Source organism: Sus scrofa, chromosome X, assembly GCF_054392235.1.
Source record: "Sus scrofa isolate SSC_HxYL_T2T_F1_AM1 chromosome X, Sscrofa_HxYL_maternal_Yorkshire_Landrace_v2.0, whole genome shotgun sequence".
Taxonomy (NCBI): Eukaryota; Metazoa; Chordata; class Mammalia; order Artiodactyla; family Suidae; genus Sus; species Sus scrofa.
In genome coordinates this window covers 134,710,003-134,727,695 of record NC_139401.1, presented here as the reverse complement: position 1 = coordinate 134,727,695, position 17,693 = coordinate 134,710,003, and the positions used below count along the sequence as shown (strand labels likewise).

At 62.9% G+C, this 17,693-nt stretch overlaps 1 protein-coding gene across 3 annotated transcripts; it reads right to left on the bottom strand.

Moving 5' to 3' along the window:
• Positions 1-797: 797 nt before the first annotated feature.
• ABCD1 (ATP binding cassette subfamily D member 1) lies at positions 798-17,309 on the bottom strand. Of its 3 annotated transcripts, none has more exons than XM_003135473.6 (10): positions 16,004-17,309; positions 13,234-13,414; positions 7,378-7,520; positions 7,124-7,292; positions 6,623-6,717; positions 4,432-4,577; positions 4,133-4,278; positions 2,354-2,438; positions 2,002-2,127; positions 798-1,879 (listed from the first exon to the last, which is right to left on the bottom strand). In XM_003135473.6, exons 1-10 carry the CDS (start codon positions 16,901-16,903, stop codon positions 1,672-1,674), a joined length of 2,199 nt encoding a protein of 732 aa, XP_003135521.4. In that variant the 5' UTR covers positions 16,904-17,309; the 3' UTR covers positions 798-1,671. The 3 variants fall into 3 exon arrangements, 2 of the variants coding, with proteins under 2 accessions (XP_003135521.4, XP_084863620.1); XM_085007494.1 differs by lacking the exon at positions 16,004-17,309 and adding an exon at positions 15,105-15,695; XR_014835195.1 differs by lacking the exon at positions 4,432-4,577.
• Between the last annotated feature and the right edge of the window lie 384 nt (positions 17,310-17,693).

The window sequence follows — 17,693 nt, the reverse complement described above, 5'->3', positions numbered from 1 at the left end:
GCAGCGACTCTGGTCACTGCTGCGGCGTGTGTTTGATCCCTAGCCTGGGAATTCCCACATGCCATGGGTGTAGGACCCCCCCCCAAAAAAAGGATTTATTATCGGGTAGGGACAACTTACACAATCTTGGAAAGCGATGGAGGAACAACTCCTAGCCCTTTGCATCACCACTTCTCCCGGGACCAGGAACAAATCCTAACCTTACAATTCAGATAAAACAGGGATCGAACCTGCTGCCACAGTGGCTCGTGTCGCTGTGATGACAATGCTGGATGTTTAACCTGCTGTGACACAGGATAATTCCAACGCACAGCCAACTTTGAGCATAATTCCCATCCCGCTGAAAACTCTTGGGTGGCGTCTCACTGCTTGTGGAGTGAGTCCAGACCCTGGAAGGGCAGCCCCAGCCCCTCCCTTGCCCCGCTTGGCATCTTGCTCCTGATTTAGCCCCGGGCCTCTGCACGAGAATCCCCCTCCTCCCAGCAGGCCTAGAACCACCTGGCGCTGCTGCCCCTCGCCTGGCCAGCTCAGGACTCTTCCTGTCCGTAGCCCCCGACCAGCCCACTCGGCAGCTCCCCATGCAGGGACCAGACACCTGTCTCCGCTCCCCGCCCCAGCACTGTGTCAGGCTGGGTCCAGAGTCCTATTTGTGCTCAGATATGATGTTTGTGAGTCGTGCGGATCCCGTCGCATCTCTGGCCCAGGGCGGGGCTTGGGGTCCCCCTCCGCCAGGCAGATGGCTGCCCCTCCTGCCTCTCCCCCAGGCCCTGGCAGAGAAAGAGGCTGGGAGGCGGACCGCATGTTCCACGGAAGGCTTTTACTGAGGGACTGAGGGAGGCCCCCGACCCGAGCGAGGCCTGAGGGCCCGAAAGGCACAGCTGCGGGGTCTCTCTCTTGGGTGGGGGCTGGCTCTGCAGAGACAGCTCCCTTGCCGACCCCTCTTTGGCACTGAACTGGGCACAGTGGCGCCCGCACGCCCGGCAGCCCTGGCGTCCATCTCCCCCCTTGGCTGGCACGCCCCCACCCACCCCGTGTGGTTGGCAGTGTAGGTTGGTGGGGTGGCCAGGGGCTGACCGAGAGGTGGGCCCCCCGTTGAAGGACCACGGCCCAGGCCGCCTCCCCCGCTGGCAGGGTGCCCACATTGGCGATGGAGGTGGCTACAAACAGGAATCCAATAAATTAGCTTGTAGGAGAGAAGGCTAGGGACCCACAGGGTCAGGGGTTACATTCCTACCATCGCTCGCTGGAAAGTGCCCTCCAGAGGGCTCTTTGGGATGACAGGTGGGGAGCGGGGGCACAGACGAGGGGCCCCGTCTCATTGAGGGTCCCACCCGGCCAGTTTTATGGCAGGAAGGGCGCCCCATGGGACAGAAGCCTCGGTGGGCCACCTGGACAATGGCAGCGGAGGGACACACCGGCCCGTGATGTCTCCCAGGGACTGAAGGGGGAGTAAAGGGCCCTCAGCCGCAGGAGGGCACTGGCCCAGACCCATGGTGTGACCTGGGGTTCGCCTCTGATCCCGCTCCCCTCCCTGAGGAACAGGAAGGGGGGCAGGGCGCGCGTGCAGGGCGCGGGGGGGGGGGGCTGGGTGCGCAGGGGCGCCACTTCCTTCATGTGATCCGAGGGCTCGCGGTGGGGCGGGGGCCAAGGGCGAAGAGCCAAGGCCTTGGGTCAGGTGGCGGCACCGTGGGGGACACCCGGGCCTTGGCCCAGGATCTGGCAGAGCTCCTGGAGGCGCCGCTGCATCTTGGGGATGCCCGCCAGCTGCTGCTCCAGCCGCTGCTTCTCCTCGGTCAGGCTCAGGCGGGCGGCCGAGTCCAGCTTCTCGAACTTCCAGCCACCCTCCCCGTCGAACTGGAGCAAGTGTGTGTGGTACTTCCTGTGTCGGGAGAGGGGCCGGGAGGATGTTGGCCAGGAGACGCTCACCAGGCCGCCAGGACCCTCTGCCCCCTCCCCAGCGGCAAAGTCACGGGCGTGCGGGCAGGGAGGGAGGGCACCTACCACAGGGAGGGGCGGTGGGTGATGGAAAGCAGGGCGATGCCTGCATCCTTGGCCGCCTGGAAGATCTTGCCCTCCACATCGATGCTCACGGCGCTGGTACATTCATCCAGGAGGGCATACTTGGGCCTTGGGGGTGGGGGCCCAGCGGGCGAGGCTGTGAACCTTCCGTGGCCGATACCCCAGCCCGCGCCCAGCACGCACCCCGTGCGGAAGCCTGATGCCCGCGCTCAGCCCGTTCCTGGTGGCCCCGTCCCCGCTGCGCCCTGGGGCAGGGGAGAGCCGCCCAGTGGAGCTGCCCCCCGCGATCCCAGGGGACGCACATGCCGAGCAGGCACCGGGACCGCGCGCTCACCTGTGGTAGAACATCCGGGCCATGCCGACTCTCTGCTTCTCGCCCCCCGACAGCACGTCCTTCCAGTCACACACGGCCTCCCAACCTGGCAGGGGACGGGCTCTGGGTGTGGCTGTGGCACAGGTTCCAGCCCAGGCCAAGGAACTTCTGCCTGCTGTGCACTCGGCCCAAGTGTGCGCGTATGTGTGTGTCATGAAAAAAAAGGACCACATCCCCTGGCTCGCCTCGAGGTGAGGTTTAACCTGAATTAAGACTGAATTCCAGCCAACAGGACATAAGTGTGAGCGTTGCACCCCCAGCATATGGAAGTTCCCAGGCCAGGGATCAAATCCGAGCTGCATCTGTGACCTATGCCACAGCGACGGCAATGCCACATCCTTAATCCACTGTGCTGGGCTGGGGATTGAACCGGCCATGCCACAGAGACGAGCTGGATTGCTAACCCAGTGAGCCATGGCGGGAATTCCAGCTTTTGGAACTTTCTTTTTTTTTTTTTGGTCTTTTTGTCTTTTCTTGGGCCACACCCGCGGCATATGGAGGTTCCCAGGCTAGGGCTCTAATCGGAGCTGTAGCTGCCAAGCCTATGCCAGAGCCACAGCAATGCGGGATCCGAGCCACGTCTGCGACCTGCACCACAGCTCAGGGCAACGCAGATCCTTAACCCACCGAGCAAGGCCAGGGATCGAACCCACAACCTCGTGGTTCTTAGTCAGATTCATTAACCACTGCGCCACAACGGGAACTCCTGGAACTTTGTTTAAAAGATGGCATTCACGCTTTGTCGCCTCCGCCCCACTTCTTCCATCCTGTGGCCTGGGATGTGATACGAGGCCAGAGCAGCCACCTTGGACCTTGGGAACGGAGGCCACATACAGCCGAGTGGCCTGCCTACCTCAGGACTCCTTTCTCAGAGGAAGCTAAACTTGTACATGATTGGAGCCCCTGCTGGGGGTGCTTGTTTGGCACAGCCGACCTCAATGCTAACGGGACGCGTGGAGGCCAGGAGGAGGGGACGGTCCAGGGGGAAGCTCTCGTGTGTCACACCGGTGCTTAGCCTGAGGCTGGCCCCTGGCCCCTTCTGCAGGTGGAGGGGGAGGTCTTGCTCAAGGTCAGGCTGCCCCTCCGGGCAGAGGAGGAAGCGGAGCTCTGCTAGGAAAATCCCAACACGGCCCGTAGGGCTTCCTCGGGGCAATAAGGCCGCCCTCCCCTCTGCCCCTCTGGGCGCTGCGGACATTGAAAGTGCAAAGAAGCCCCAGGGCAACGCGTCCCCTGGCCACCGGCCTGTCCTCCCCTCCTGAGCCTCTTCCCAGGGGACACCCCCACCCCAGGCTCAAGCCGGACATGAGGGCAGGCGTCCCCTCCAGGCTGCCCTGTCACACCCGTGGTCTATTCTCTGTCTGAAATGTGTATCTGACCTGCCGTTTCCCTGCCTAAGGCCTTCCTGGGGCTTCCCTCCCTGCCAGGGAGACCCCAGCTCCCAGCCTGCAGCCTGGCCAGGGTACCCGGCCGGACGGCCCTGGCGGGCCTGGCTCCTTTCCCGCGTGTGCTCAGGCCACCTGGGGCCACCTGCCTCTATCAGTCCTCCAGGGGAGGCAGGGCTCTCCAGGGCGCACACACTTTGGACTCCTGAACGTTGGCTGGGGCGACCTTTACCTGCCGGGGGCCAAGAGGGCCACAGGGCGGGGGCGGCGGCAGGTTCCCCCGCTGAGCCTTGGGACAAAGGATGACGGATGGGCGGCTTGCTCCTGGCACAGACAGGTGACATGGCCCTTCCCCTACCTCCTTCCCTCTGCAGGATGTGGTTTAGGTGCACGATGTCCAGAATGGCTTCCAGGTGCTGCTCCGAGTAGCCCTTCCTTCGCATGTCCTCCACCGAGTCCGGGTAGATCACCTGGTCGCGCAAGGAGCCCACGGGCATGTAGGGCCTGTGGGGAGAGCTGCGTGTCCGCCGAGGGGAGGGAGGCCCGGCTGCCCTGCCGACGGTCGCGCCTGTCGCTCAGCCTGCACACAGGCACGCACACGCTCGGACGAGCGCGCCCCAGCGGCCGCCAAGTGGCCAGCGGCTCGCGGCCCCTCACCTCTGCGGGATGTAGAACATGCGCTCAGGCGGGGGCTTGTAGAGCACGCCGCCGTACGTGGGCCACAGGCCGCCCAGGATGCGGAACAGGGAGCTCTTGCCGCAGCCGTTGGGGCCCGTGATGAGCAGGTGCATGCCCTCCTCGACCTGCGGAGGCAGCCGCTGTGGGACCCGGGCCGGGGCCCTCCCCTCCCCCGTGGCCTCTCCTGCTCCGGGGGAGCTCCCTGCACCCCGGCAGCTCTCCGTGTGGAGGGGCACGTGCCGGCGGGGTGAGCTCCGCCATCCAGAGCCCTTGCCACAGGCCCGTTTCAGGCCCGGCTTGTCCCCGAGGGCCCCAGCACGCGCCGGAGGGCAGGGGGCAGCAGGGGGAGCGCCGGCCCTGCCACAGCTCGGGGAATGGGCACGTGGCCTGAAGGCCAAGGCCGCCTGCTGCCCAGCCGCCCCTCTTCAGCGGAAGCCCAGCACCAAGGGCCTCGGGACCCCCGCGGGGATGGGCTGCCGTGGGAGACGGCGGTCCTGAGCTGGCGGAGGGCAGGAGATCCAGCTGACCCGCTTCCCACCGCCACACGCGACCCAACAGCAACGCCAAGGGTCTTCCCGCCTGCGCTGGAGGCGCTGGAAGAGCCGAGAGCGTGGCTGATGCGAATGTCAGTGGCAGGGGTGGAACTGTGTCCCCTCAAAGTCACACGCCGGAGTCCTAACCCCCAGGACCTCAGAATGTGACCTTATTTGGAAAGACTCTTTGCAGATGTGATTACGTAAATCCAGATAAGCAGTGGGGCGGGCCCATACTCCAGCGTGGCTGGTGTCCTTATAAAACAGGGGCCATCTGGACACAGAGACACGCCCACAGGGGAAGCACCAGGTGAAGGGGAAGGAGAGACAGAGTGTCAGCAAAAGCCCAGGAGCTGGGAGAGGCCTGATCTGGCCTTCTGTTATTGGAGCCCCTCGCCCCACGGTCCTTCGCGAGACTATAAACCCTCCAGGCCGGGCCTGGGCCTCCCCCCGCCCCCTGAGAGCTGCCCAGCTCCGGCCCGCACCCTGGCCACCTGGCTGCTCCCCCTCGCCAATGTCTCCCAGCCCAGAACCAGCTCCACCCCTTCCTCGCCTCACTGTGCTCTCGCACCAGCCGCGCCCTTGTTCACCAGGTCCTCTGGTCTCTGCCTTCTGCCTTCCCCTAGGCCAGCCTGGAAACCATTCACCTTGGATGACCTGGCCATCAGCGGCACCCCCACCCCCCACCCCAAGGGTGACGGTCTATTTCCAGGGGTGATGTGGGGATGGAACCACGGGCCAGAGTCCAGCCTCCGGCTGGCTCTCAAGTCCCCTCTGAGCAGATCAAGCAAAGGAGCTCTAGGCACCGGCCCTTCCCGCTTACTGCCTGTCTGGCCGTGGCTCCCGCCACCCGGGCACCCCAGCCAGGCGCACAGGGCCCCTGCAGAGCCGGGCCCCGGCTCCTTGTCCCCGCCCTCTTCTTCTCCGTGCTGCCCACCTGCCCGCCCGCAGGCTCCTGGCTGAAGGTTCCCGTGACCTCTTTTCCCCCCAAGGACAGTGACCACCCTTCCCGTGGCCCTTGCTGGACCCCAGGCGGCCATCTAACTGGGGACCTTTGTAACCGTCTAGAACCCCCAGTTTACCTCTGGTTTACAGGGCCCAGCCTGGAGCTCGGGGAATACTGGTTGAACGAATCAATGACTCCTGCCCCCAGGTCTCCCCTTCCCTCCAAAGCCCTGGCAGGGGACAGGGGACACAGGACACAGGTGACTGGTCCATGTCAGCCCCCAGGGTGTCCTCTCCACAGACGCCCTGTGGCTCAGCGCTCTCCTGGGGGGCCGGGCCATGCCGGGCACACACCTGCCCCGGGGGCCTCTTGAAGCAGCGGGATGGGACCTCAGGCCCAGGCTGGTGACAGACAATCTCTTCCATCACAGGTGGAGTTGGACCAGAGTCCCTAGGGCCTAGGCTTGTCAGGGACAGGGGCGGGGCGCGCGCGGGCTGCTGGGTGACTCTTGTCCAATCGTGGTAACCGCCAGTCCCTTTCATCAGCTCTGACTCCAGTGCCCCAGACCCGACAGTCAGAGACACGCCGACCTTTCCCCTGGAGCTGAGTCCACCTGCCACGGGGACCTGGGGTCAACGGCTCGCGACAGCGGAGGCCCCGGCAGTGCTGGCGCTGGCCCCGCGGGACCTACCCGGATGTTGAGGCTGGCCACCACCACCTCCCCCGCGGGCGTGATGATGGGGATGTTCTCGCAGACGATCCCGTGCTCCACGTCCACCACTTGGCCTGGAGGGAGAGGCCGGGGGGACACAGGAGGCGCGGTCAGGGTGTGGCCAGGGGCTCCCCCCGCGCCAACGGCGCCCCCTGCGGGGCTCTGGGCCCGGAGGGGACATCCTCTGCCCTCTAGGAGCCGAGCGCGGAGCCCGCACCTACGGCCAGGACAGCACCGTCTGAAAGGCGGCTCTGATGTGTGCGCCCCCTCCAGCGCACCTCGGTGCCCGGGGGGCTCTGAGCTTGCTCGTGCGGTGCACACGGGGGGTGAGGGGCCCCTCTGCTCAGGGACCACGCCCCCCTTCTACAAAGAGACATCCTGGCCAGGAGCCACCGCTCTGGGAAGGAAGACTGCGGGAGCCCCAGCATGGCCCGGAAGCGCCCCCGCAGCCCCCCCGGGGGCATCGGCAGGCTCCCTTACCTCGGATCTGCAGCGGGCCCTCCACACGGACACCTGACCTCACCACGGCCCCCGAGCCTGCCTGAGCGTCCTCCGGCTCCCCGGGCCTCTTGAACCGGCAGTGCTGGACGTCCTCAAATACCTGGAACATCTCATGGACCCGGGCCGTGTAGCCGGCCAGCTCGGTCACCTGCAGGGAGGGTGACCCTGGCTGAGCCCCGGCAGCCGGGGGGCGGAGGGCGGCAGCTTGGGGGGGCGCGGCGGGCAGGGGTTACCTCCTTGTAGGACGACATGATGCGCTCGATGGCATCGGCGGCCGCCGTGAGCAGGTTGCGGGCGATGGTGAAGGCCTCCGTGCGCTCGCTCACCAGCTCTTCCTCCCGCATCTCCAAGGCCGCCTTCTTCGCCACCTCTGAGTCTGCAGAGCGCAGGCGAGGGGACAGGTGGGGACAGTGGAAGACCAGACCTGACCCACTAGGGGAGAGAGGAGTCTCTCCAGCAAATGGGGCTCGGACAACTGGGTATCGACACGCAAAACAGTGACCCCATGTCACACCACACACGAAAGCGAACACACAGCGGAGCCTGGGCCTGCACGGGAGAGCCAAGGCCGCACACCTCTCAGGAGAATGCAGGGGATAAGGTGTGGCTCCTTAAGCACCAGTAACAAAAGAAAAAACTCCGAGTTCCCACTGTGGCACGGGGGGTTAACAATCCGGCTTGTCTCTGTGGACGCACCGGATTCAATCCCTGGCCCGGGAACTTCCACATGCGGTGGGGGCGGCCAAAAAAGAAAAAAAAAGTAACCCCCCCCTTTTTTTGGTCTTTTTAGGGCTACACCCGCGGCACATGGAGGTTCCCAGGCTAGGGGTCGAATCAGAGCCGTAGCTGCCAGCCTACACCACGGCCGCAGTCACGCAGGATCCGAGCCACATCTGTGACCTACACCTCAGCTCACGGCCATGCTGGATCCTTCACCCACTGAGCGAGGCCAGAGATCGAATCTGGGCCCTCATGAATTCTAGTCAGATTTGTTCCCTCTGAGCCATGACAGGAACTCCCAAAAAAAGTGAAAACTTTTGAGCACCAAAGGAAATCATCCGGAAAGTGAAAGAAAGTCAACCTACAGACTGGCAGAAAATATCTGCAAATTATACAGACTACATAAAGAACTGTTTCAGTTCAATTATAAAGAGACAAAGAATCCAATTAAACAAAGGATCTGAATAAGCATTTCTCTTGTAAGACATGCAAATGGCCAATAAACACACGAAAAGATGATGATTAGTCATCAGGGGACCATAAAATCAAAACTGCAATGAGATCCCACCTTATACCCACTGGGATGACTATAATTAAAAAATTAGCAAAATGAGGAGCTCCCGTCGTGGCTCAGTGGAAACGAAGCCGACTAGCATCCCTGAGGACGCAGGATCGATCCCTGGCCTCGCTCAGTGGGTGAAGGATCCGGCGTTGCCTTGAGCTGTGGTGTAGGCCGCAGACGCGGCTCGGATCTGATGTTGCTGTGGCTGTGGTGTAGAGCAGCAGCCCTAGCCTGGGAACCTCCATATGCTGCAAGTATGGCCCTAAAAAGAGAAATAGAGATAAAAAAAAATTAAAGGAGTTCCCGTCGTGGCGCAGTGGTGAACGAATCCGACTAGGAACCATGAGGTTGCGGGTTCAGTCCCTGCCATTCCTCAGTGGGTGAACGATCCGGCGTTGCCGTGAGCTGTGGTGTAGGCTGCAGATGCGGCTCGGATCCCGAGTTGCTGTGGCTGTGGCGTAGGCCGGTGGCTACAGCTCCGATTTGACCCCTAGCCTGGGAACCTCCATATGCCACGGGAGCGGCCCAAGAAATGGCAAAAAGACAAAAAAAAAAAAAAGAAACAGTAACAAGTGGCGATGAGCACGTGCAGAGGTCGGAGCCCGGGCTGCTGCTGGTGTGGGGACAGACAGCGGTCCGCCGCTGTGGGAGACGGCATGGCAGTTCCTCCAAATGCCACCCAGAGAGTTACCGAGAGACCCAGCAATTCCACTCCTAGGTGGACATACATCCAAGAGAAGTGAACAGAGAGGTCCGGACCAAAAAAATGGTACGTGTGTGTCGCAGCGTCATTCATCAGTCAAAAGGTGCAAACGACCAAACGTCTACTGACGGATGGATGGACGGACCCCAAGTGGCGGGTCAGTACGCAAGATGGAACAGTACTCCGTGGAAGGAGCAATACAGCACGGGTCCTACAGGGTGGCGCGGCCTCAAAGACCCGACCCCCCCCCCCCCCCGCTGGGCAAACAACATTCTGGACGACTCTGCGACTACTGAAAACAGCTGAACGGAACCTGTTACAAGGCTGAACTGTACGTGGTGTGTGTCTGGCACCCCAATGGCAGCCCCTCCCAAGCCTCTCAAACACCAATATCCCCTTTCGGGCCTTCACTCTTTTTTTTTTTTTTTTTTTTTTTTTTTGTCTTTTTAGGGCCGCACCTGTGGCATGCAGTTGCCGGCCTACACCACAGCCCACGGCAAGGCAGGATCCTTAATCTACCGAGCGAGCCAGGGATCGAACCTGCAACCTCGTGGTTCCCAGTCAGATTTGCTAACCACTGAGCCATGACGGGAACTCCCGGGCCTGCAGTCTACCCCATTTTGCCCTCACCTCTCCCCTTAATGCCGTATTCTGTGCCATCCCCAAAGCCACTATCTCCCCCTAGGAGCCTCCTCCCGTCCTGACTTGCTTTGCAGTCAGTCCAGACCTGGTGGTCGCTCACTGCAATCCTCTCTTGTCAAGGCCTTGACTCCCTTGACCCTGGGATCCCCTGGAGGGGCAAGGCTTTCAAACAAGGAATGTTCTAGAAATGGTGATGGGAAGCAAAGGGGAGGCCTGACTATCCAGGGGCATATCTGGACCCGAGATCAGAGCCTCGGGGATATGATGGCGAGGGTGGGGTGGGAAGGGGCAGGAAGGCAGGGCAGGTGCCGTGCAGCGTGGACGGGGCCTGGGGGGCCGGAGCGCCAGAAATCCTGGGAACCGGGTGGGGCAGGGGAGTGGTGATTCAGACCTCTAGGGTCCTAGACCTTCCTTCCCACCGTGCCCCCCAGGCAGGGATGGTGGGAGCATGCGAATCCTCCTCTGGAGAGCTGGCAAGTGACCGCGCGCAAAGGGGCAGGGTCTGGGGGACCCTGGCAACAGCCAGCACCTCCCTGGAGACAGAATGGCCCTCTGCAGTTTTCCTGCGGAGGAACCCGAACCCTAAGGCAGAGCAGGACACACGACAGCAGTTTCCAGCCAAGCGCCCCTCCCCCAGCCCACAGGCCAGAAGGGCAAAGGCATCTCCATCTTCCCCCATTGCTAGGTGCCCCCCCACCTTCCCAGCAGTCTCAGCTTCCAGCTCCTGGGGACACAGCGGGGACAAAACAGACAAACGTCTGCCCTCCTTGAATTTAAAGTGGCAGAGCAGCAGCTGTTTCCGGCTTGGAAGAGCAGCAGGAAAGGGGAAGAGCAAAGGCTGGAGGGCACCTGTGAGCTGGAGCTCGGATGGAGGGAGGAGGGGGAGCCACGGGTGGCCAATGAAAGAGCGCTCCTGGCAGAGTGAGGAGGAGCAAAGGCCCTGAGGCAGAGCCTCAGTTTGGGGAAGGCCAGTAAGAGAAGTGGGGGCGCTTCACGTGCTCACAGGTAACACAGCCAAGGCCAGGAGGCTGGGGACAGGAGCTCGTGACCCTGAATCACCCACAAAGCCCAACACAGCAGAGGCTCCAAAAAGCCCGAGGCCTTGAGAGGAGGGAGAGGCCTTGGGGACTAGACTGGTTGCAGGCGCTTCCTCATAGAAACTGCAGGTTGGTTTCCTCATGGGCCCGTTTCCACCCAGGCCAGATGTGCTGACTGAGTCTGGCCTAAGTCAAGGCCTCCCTTTGCGTAGGGGCCCATTGGTGGAAAGCAACTGCTTCCTCTCATGAGATGCTTCCTCTTGGGGGTCACCCAGAGACGGACAGACAGCTGAGGGCACAGAAGCCCCAAGGCAGAAACACCAATAGGGAGAGAATCAGGCCCTCTTACTACTAAGTTGCAGAAAATATATAACACCTTTTAAATCGGAGGTCTGCTTGCAGCGAAACAAGGGACAGTGCCAGCAGCAAGAGGAGAAACAGCAGCCAGGTGCACCTGCGACATCCCCAGAGACAGAGAACACAGGGCAGCCTCTTTCACGTACTCAGGGCTCCAGGTGCAAGGAACCAAAGGTCTCCTCTGAGAAGGTGTAATTGTGTGTCTGAGACACAAATCAATGCTTTGAGTACTACCAAGAAACACTACCTCCCCGCCAAGGGGAGGCGTTAACGCGAAAAGGGCCTCCAACTGATGAGCGGCCTAAGCAAAAGCAAAGGCGAGCCGGGAATCAGGGCCTCCAGCCCGCCTCCTCGGGGTTCCAGCGGAAGTCTGGCAGCAAAACGCTCAAGGACCGTGAGCCACCGACCGACTGCACGGCCGGTAGTGGAAGATAAACCTGGCTTAGACCTCGATTTGGACGAGATCGGGCGCGTTCCGGGTGGTGGGGCCGCAGACTAGACCCTCGATTCGGACAACAGAAGAGCTGGATAGAGACCGTGGAATAAGCATGGTTAAAATGGTAGCCAGCAGAAGAGGAACAGGCAAAAAGCTGAGAAAATCAGACACTTACAAACACAGCTCGAGATTCCTATTTGAAAGAGAAAATTTCACTTTCGAATTTCTATCTCAAAGACAATCAAATAGAACTTTACACTGGAGCTCCCATCATGGCTCGGCAGTAACAAACCAGACCAATATCTGTGAAGATGCGGGTTCCATCCCTGGCCTCGCTCAGTGGGTTGAGGATCCAGAGTTCCTGTGAGCTGTGGTGTAGGTCGCAGATGCGGCTTGGATCTGGTATTGCTGTGGCTGTGGTGTAGGCCCGCAGCTGCAGCTCCAATTCCACCCCTAGCTGGGAACCTTCATATGCCCCGGGTACGGCCCTAAAAAGACACATACAAAAACAAAACAAAACAAAAAAGAGAGACTGTAGTCTTTGAAACTTTTTAAAAAATTCAAATTAGATGCAGCCAAAGACAAAACGAGCATGAGTTAGCAGGAAGACCCGAGGAAACCTCCCAGAATGCAGCACAAAGAGAGCCGAAGCACGCGCCTAGCGGGAGTTCCCGAAGGAAAGAGTAAAAAGAATGAGAAAGGCAATATTTGAAAAGATAGTGAAAAAAAGAGAAAAGATTGCAGCTGAAGACTGAACCCTCTAAACATTCAAAGGCTATACAACAAGCCTCAACCAGGATCAACAGAAACGCACAACACGCCGCCTGTGAAACCGCCCAATGCCAAAGACAAAGAAAAAGGCTGAAAATAACCAGGGAGGAGTTCCCACGGTGGCACAGCGGGATTGGCGACACTCTGCAGCACTGGGATGCAGGTTCAATCCCTGGCCCGACACAGTGGATTAAGGGTCTGGCATTGCCACAACTGTGGCTCGGATCTGATCTCTGGCCTGGGGACTCCATAAGCCATGGGGCGGCCGAAAAAGAAAACCATCAACCATCCATCGAAGGGACCAGGGGCTCCATGCAGACGCTGAGGGCAACGACGGCCATCGGCAGGCGGAAGGAGAAGGGCCGGCCGCCCCGATGCCTCGCCCACTAACCTTCGGCTGCGGGCGGAGTAAGAACCTCTGGAGGGTGTCTGTCTGAGAGGGTGGCAGCGGGCAGTGCGGAAGGGCTGGTGGGCAAAGAAAGCGGAAGCTCACAGCGTCTCAACACGCATCGCCCCCAGGAAGGAAAACCGCGGCAAAGCCAACTTGACCTCAGTGCCTCAGGCCGGCAATCCTGCAGGCAGAGGGTCCCAAGGGCCTGGAGGTGCCCCGGCCTCCCACCTCCCGGCTGCGCTCGGGCCGAGGGCAGGGCCCCCTGGGCCAGGGTGCGGGCGCCTGGTGAAGGGACGCCGGCTGTTCCCGAGCTGCAGGCCCGGGTTTGGCGGAGCGGGGCCGAAAAGCAGGAGATGCTGTCGAGGGACCTGGGCGGGGGCGGCGAGGGGCTCCGGCTGAGCCCTGGGCCCTCCCAAGCCTGCAGCCCTGGGCGCCCAGGTGGACGGCCCCGGCCCTGCAGCGGCTCTCACCTGACTCCGAGTAGCCCGTGGCGGTGATGATGGGCACGGCCACCATGAGCAGGCCCGAGGCGCTCCACACGTATTTCATGAGGAACTGCTCCAGCATGACGTACCACAGGCGCTCCAGCAGAATGAGGTTGATTTGCGAAGCCAGGTCCTGGTAGGAGTGCTGCAGCAGGGCCAGCTCCACCTGCGGAGGCGGGGGACAGAGGCCCCAGGCCTGCTGGTCAGCACCGGCCAGGTGAGAGCAAGCGTCCCCAAGCGCTGCGCACGCGTGCCATCTGATGGCTGCGACAACGATGAGAGCTGGGGGTCGCGACTGGGCTATGTCTATGGGGCACAGGTCTCAACCTGGGGGAGGGAGGGGCTTGACATCACAGCACTGGGGTACGGCGGCCCCACCTCCCTCGGCCTACTCTCGTCCCCTTTCCTCTAGCTTTGTCGTGGGGACGCTTGCCTCGCCCCTGTCTTTGCCCTGGACAGCTCCTCGCCACGGGCTGAGGGCAGCCACCCTGCCTGTTTCTTTGGGCAATAGCTGGGGCGGGGGGGTCCACCCTGAACCAAGCAAAAGGTAATCCTTGCCCACGGTTCCTCTGGTGAGAAACTTGCCCCGCATTCTCCCACAGGAACCACTCCCGCGCCAGCTCCTGCAGGCAGTGCCCTCCCCACCGGAGACAGCCCACCACCCAAGCCAGCTAGAGTCCTTGGGAAAGGGAGCGGGAGAGAGAGGGTTTCCCGTGGTGGCAGCAGCAGTTAGACAGGCGGGGACTGGAGTGCTTAGGAAGCATGGGTCTCTCGGTGCAGCCGGGGCAGCGCGCCCCAGCCCTGCCTTCCCTCGCCTGACTAATAGCTGCCCAGCCTGGCACGTCTCCTTTGCCACGTGGTTTCACAGCCAGCTCTCCATGTGATTCTCACCATGTCCCATCACCTGTGTGTTCTCATGTCCATTGTACGTGACTCGGAAGCCCAGACAGGCCAAGTGACCTGCCCCAGCTCACACAGCCTGGAAGTGGCAAGAGGCACGGAATTTGGACCACAGCGGCTGAGTCGTTAGGAGAATCAAGTTTTTGTAAATGATGCTTTGACTCGTTAAGAAAGGTTTACCTATTCTCAAGTCAATAAGAGGTTGCGCGCGCGTGCGCGCATGTGTGTGTACATGTGGCTAGGTAACAGCAGAAGAGCCGGCTGTCCACCCTAGCCTGTTGATCTGAGCCTGGGCCGGTGTCCACGGGGACATTAGCCAATAGGACTGCGGTGGGCCACGTGCCTGCAGAGTAGGGCCAACCAACCCACGCGCGAAGGCTGGGCACTCCACACTGCTTTCGGCCCTGGGGCAGAAGCCTAAACAGAAAGGCCGTGGACGTGTACCAGGCCCCTCCTGCCCTGGCCAGCGCCTCCTCCCTGTGAAACTGGCCCAGAGGAAGGCCTTCAGGGAGCCAGGGATCTCTTTTCTGCCCCTCCATCCAGGTCTGTGGCACAGCTCAGCTTTGCCTCAAGCCAATCTCCCGTTCCTCAAGTGAGCGCGCCTCCTCTGAGCACCCAGGCGGTCGGGGCTCATGCTGGGAGCTGGCAGGAGTGCCGGCTGGGGCTGACAATGTAGCTGCAGGGAACATGCCAAGTGCCTCGCCCAAGGCCACGGCTGCCTGCCAAGGCCCTGCAGCCTGGAGGACAGGAGAGGAGGAGAGGGGGTTGCGGCTGCAGACCAAGCGCATTTTCTCCTAATCTGGAGCCCAGCCCACGCGTGGGATGCCCCCGTCTGCTCGGGGATGAGCCTTTCTGAAAAATCAGGGCCAAACCCGCCTCTCTGCCGGATGCCATGCACAGCCAATGAGATTAGGTCTGGGGGCACAGGGTGCCTGACCCAAGGAGGACACACAGACCTTCTGGACGTGGATGCCGTTGCGCCCCTCCCCCAAGAAGCACTCGGAACCGAAACCAGAGTCTCAGAGAGCCTAGCCGGAGGCAGCCGCAACCCAGGCACGAGGAAGGGGAGGGGCAGAGGCGAGATAAAGGGAGCACTGGCCTGGAGTAACCTTTCCCAGGCCTGGGCTCCTGGCTCCCCCTGGCGGGTCCTGGCCCCGGCCCCAGCCCCAGCCTCAGCCTGGCTGCAAGGGGCTGGGACCTGGGCGGAAGGGCGGCCACACGGGGGGCAGGGTGGCTGCCGGCAAGCAGGAAGTGCGTCCTGCCGCGGTGGCCGCCTGGGCCCGGCATCCCTGGCCAGGGCTCTGGGGAGGCAGCCAGGCCCACAGCCAGGCGGGCCCTCGGGCTCAGGAGGGGGAAGCCTTGACCCGGGGCGCCGAGCTCCGCCACTGCTGCGGCCACCACGCTGGGTGCTGCTCGTTAACCTCCCGCTTGGGCTGAGTCATGCCCACAACGCCTGCCTGCCCGGCCAGCTCGGCCAGACGCTGGCCTTCAAAGGGCCTAGGGGCCCAGGAGGGGCCAGGCAGCAGGCCGCCTCCTACCAACCCTGCTCCCAGACGGCAGGAGCCTCCTCTCTGTTGGCTGCAGGCATGGGGCAAGCAGGGAGCGCTCAGTCTCAAACTGCTAAGGTCCACAGTCCCAGGGCCAGGACAAGCGAGCAGGAGAGGAAGCAGAAGTGGCCCGGGTCAGTCCCCACCCGGCCTTCCTGCTTCTCCAAGACTGCGCCGACCCGGGTTGCCCAAGACCCTGTCAGACCCCAGCCTCCGCTCCCTTGGCCCACCCACACCTCCAGCAGCGGGCTTTCCCGCCTCGGACCCCCAGCCACGCGCTTTCCAGTGCCCCGACCGACCGGCCCCACCTCGTGGCCCCCATAGAAGGCAATCTCCTCCGAGTTGGCCACCACTCGCGAGTGCATGTAGCGCAGCTCCCCCTTCCGCCGCGCCTCCTCTGCCACCAGCTCCCCAAACTTGGGTGAGAAGGCTCGGAGCACGTTGGCTGTGAGGAACACCACGAGGCCAGCGATGGCCGAGGGCCAGGCCGTGCCGGCCCCGCGGGAGCGGGCTGCTCGAAGCAGGGTGTAGGCGGTCACGGCCACGTCCAGGAGTGGCTTGGTCAGGTTGGAGTAGAGGTGGGCCACGGAGGCAGCGAAGGCCACCACGTCCTCCGTCAGGGACTGGTCCGGGTTGCGAAGGCGCCCGTCCATGTTGCTGACACGGTAGTAGGTCTGCTGGGAGAAGTAGAGGCTGTAGGCATGGGCCACCAGACGGCTGCGGAACGCCAGGGCCAGCTGGCCCTCCAGGTAGCGGATGGCACTGTTGACGAAGGTGGCAGGGAGTGCGATGAAGAGCCACTGCAGGAGCTGCCAGCCAAAGGCCCGGGGGTCCTTTCGCACGATGCAGCGGGCCAGCCGGCCGTCCAGGCGGGCCACATACACCGACAAGAAAGTCCGGCTCACCAAGGCGGCCGAGTGCAGCGCCAGCAGCCCCGTCTCCCGGCACAGGATCCTGGGGAAGAGCAGCCGCAGAAGCCACAAGAGTCGCTGCAGGAACACCCGGTTGACGCCGGCCTTGGCCGCTGTGGCCCCAGGGACCTCCTGCGCCGACTCCCGGACCGGCCCCTGGGGGCCCCTGGCCGGAGCCAGGCACTGCCGCACCAGGGGGTAGATTTTGTGGGCTCCGTAGGCCGTGAGGGCCAGGACCACAGCTGTGCGCTTCAGCGTGGTCACCCGCGAGGGCCGGGGAGTAGACAGCACCGTCATGTCACCTGGGCTGGGGCAGGGGCTGATGCCTGAGGCAGCAGAGGAAGCAGGTAGCTGGAAGGGTGGTGGCTCTGACCCCGGGCTCGTGGTCTAGGCAACAGGAAAGCTTGCAGTGGTCCCTGAGACTGTCGCTTTAGGCCACCCGGGTGGTGCTGGGGCCCCTGGTGCAGTGGGTTCAGGGCCCTCCAGGGTCGCGGCCTCTTCAGACAGCCGAGGTGGAGGAATTTGGCAGTCCCCTAGCCCCTGGGGTCAGAGCCTCCAGAGGTCTCAGGCAGAGAGGGCGTCTCTTCCTCTCCACCTCCTCCTCCTCCTCCCCCGGTGGCGCCCCTCCCCGGGGCACCAGACGCGTCCGTCCTCTCCACAGCCTGGCTGAGGCTACTGCGACTTCGCCACCCGTCCGGAATCCCCACCTACCCACCCACCCCTCCCCAGGGGCGAGCCGGGGGAAGGGGAGGAGGCCGAGGAGGGGCGGGAGGCGGAGCCCCGGCGCGGGGCGCCCCACCCCGTTCTCGCCCCACGGCTGGGCCCCGCCCCCGCCCCGGACCACAGAGACGTGGGACGACCGCGCGGGCTAGAGAAGCAACGCCGCGCCTTCCCGCCCAGGCCCCGCCCTGTTTCCCGACGCGCCCGAGGCGCCGCTTCTTCCCCAGTCCTGGGCGTCGGAGCCCAGGCTCGGGGGCGGGGCGGAAAGCGCCCGTGGGCGGGGCCACAGGCGCCTCGCGGCGTTTGGGGGGCGGGGCCAAGGCGCCTCGCGGCGTTTGGGGGCGGGGCGGGACCCGCAGGGCGCTTC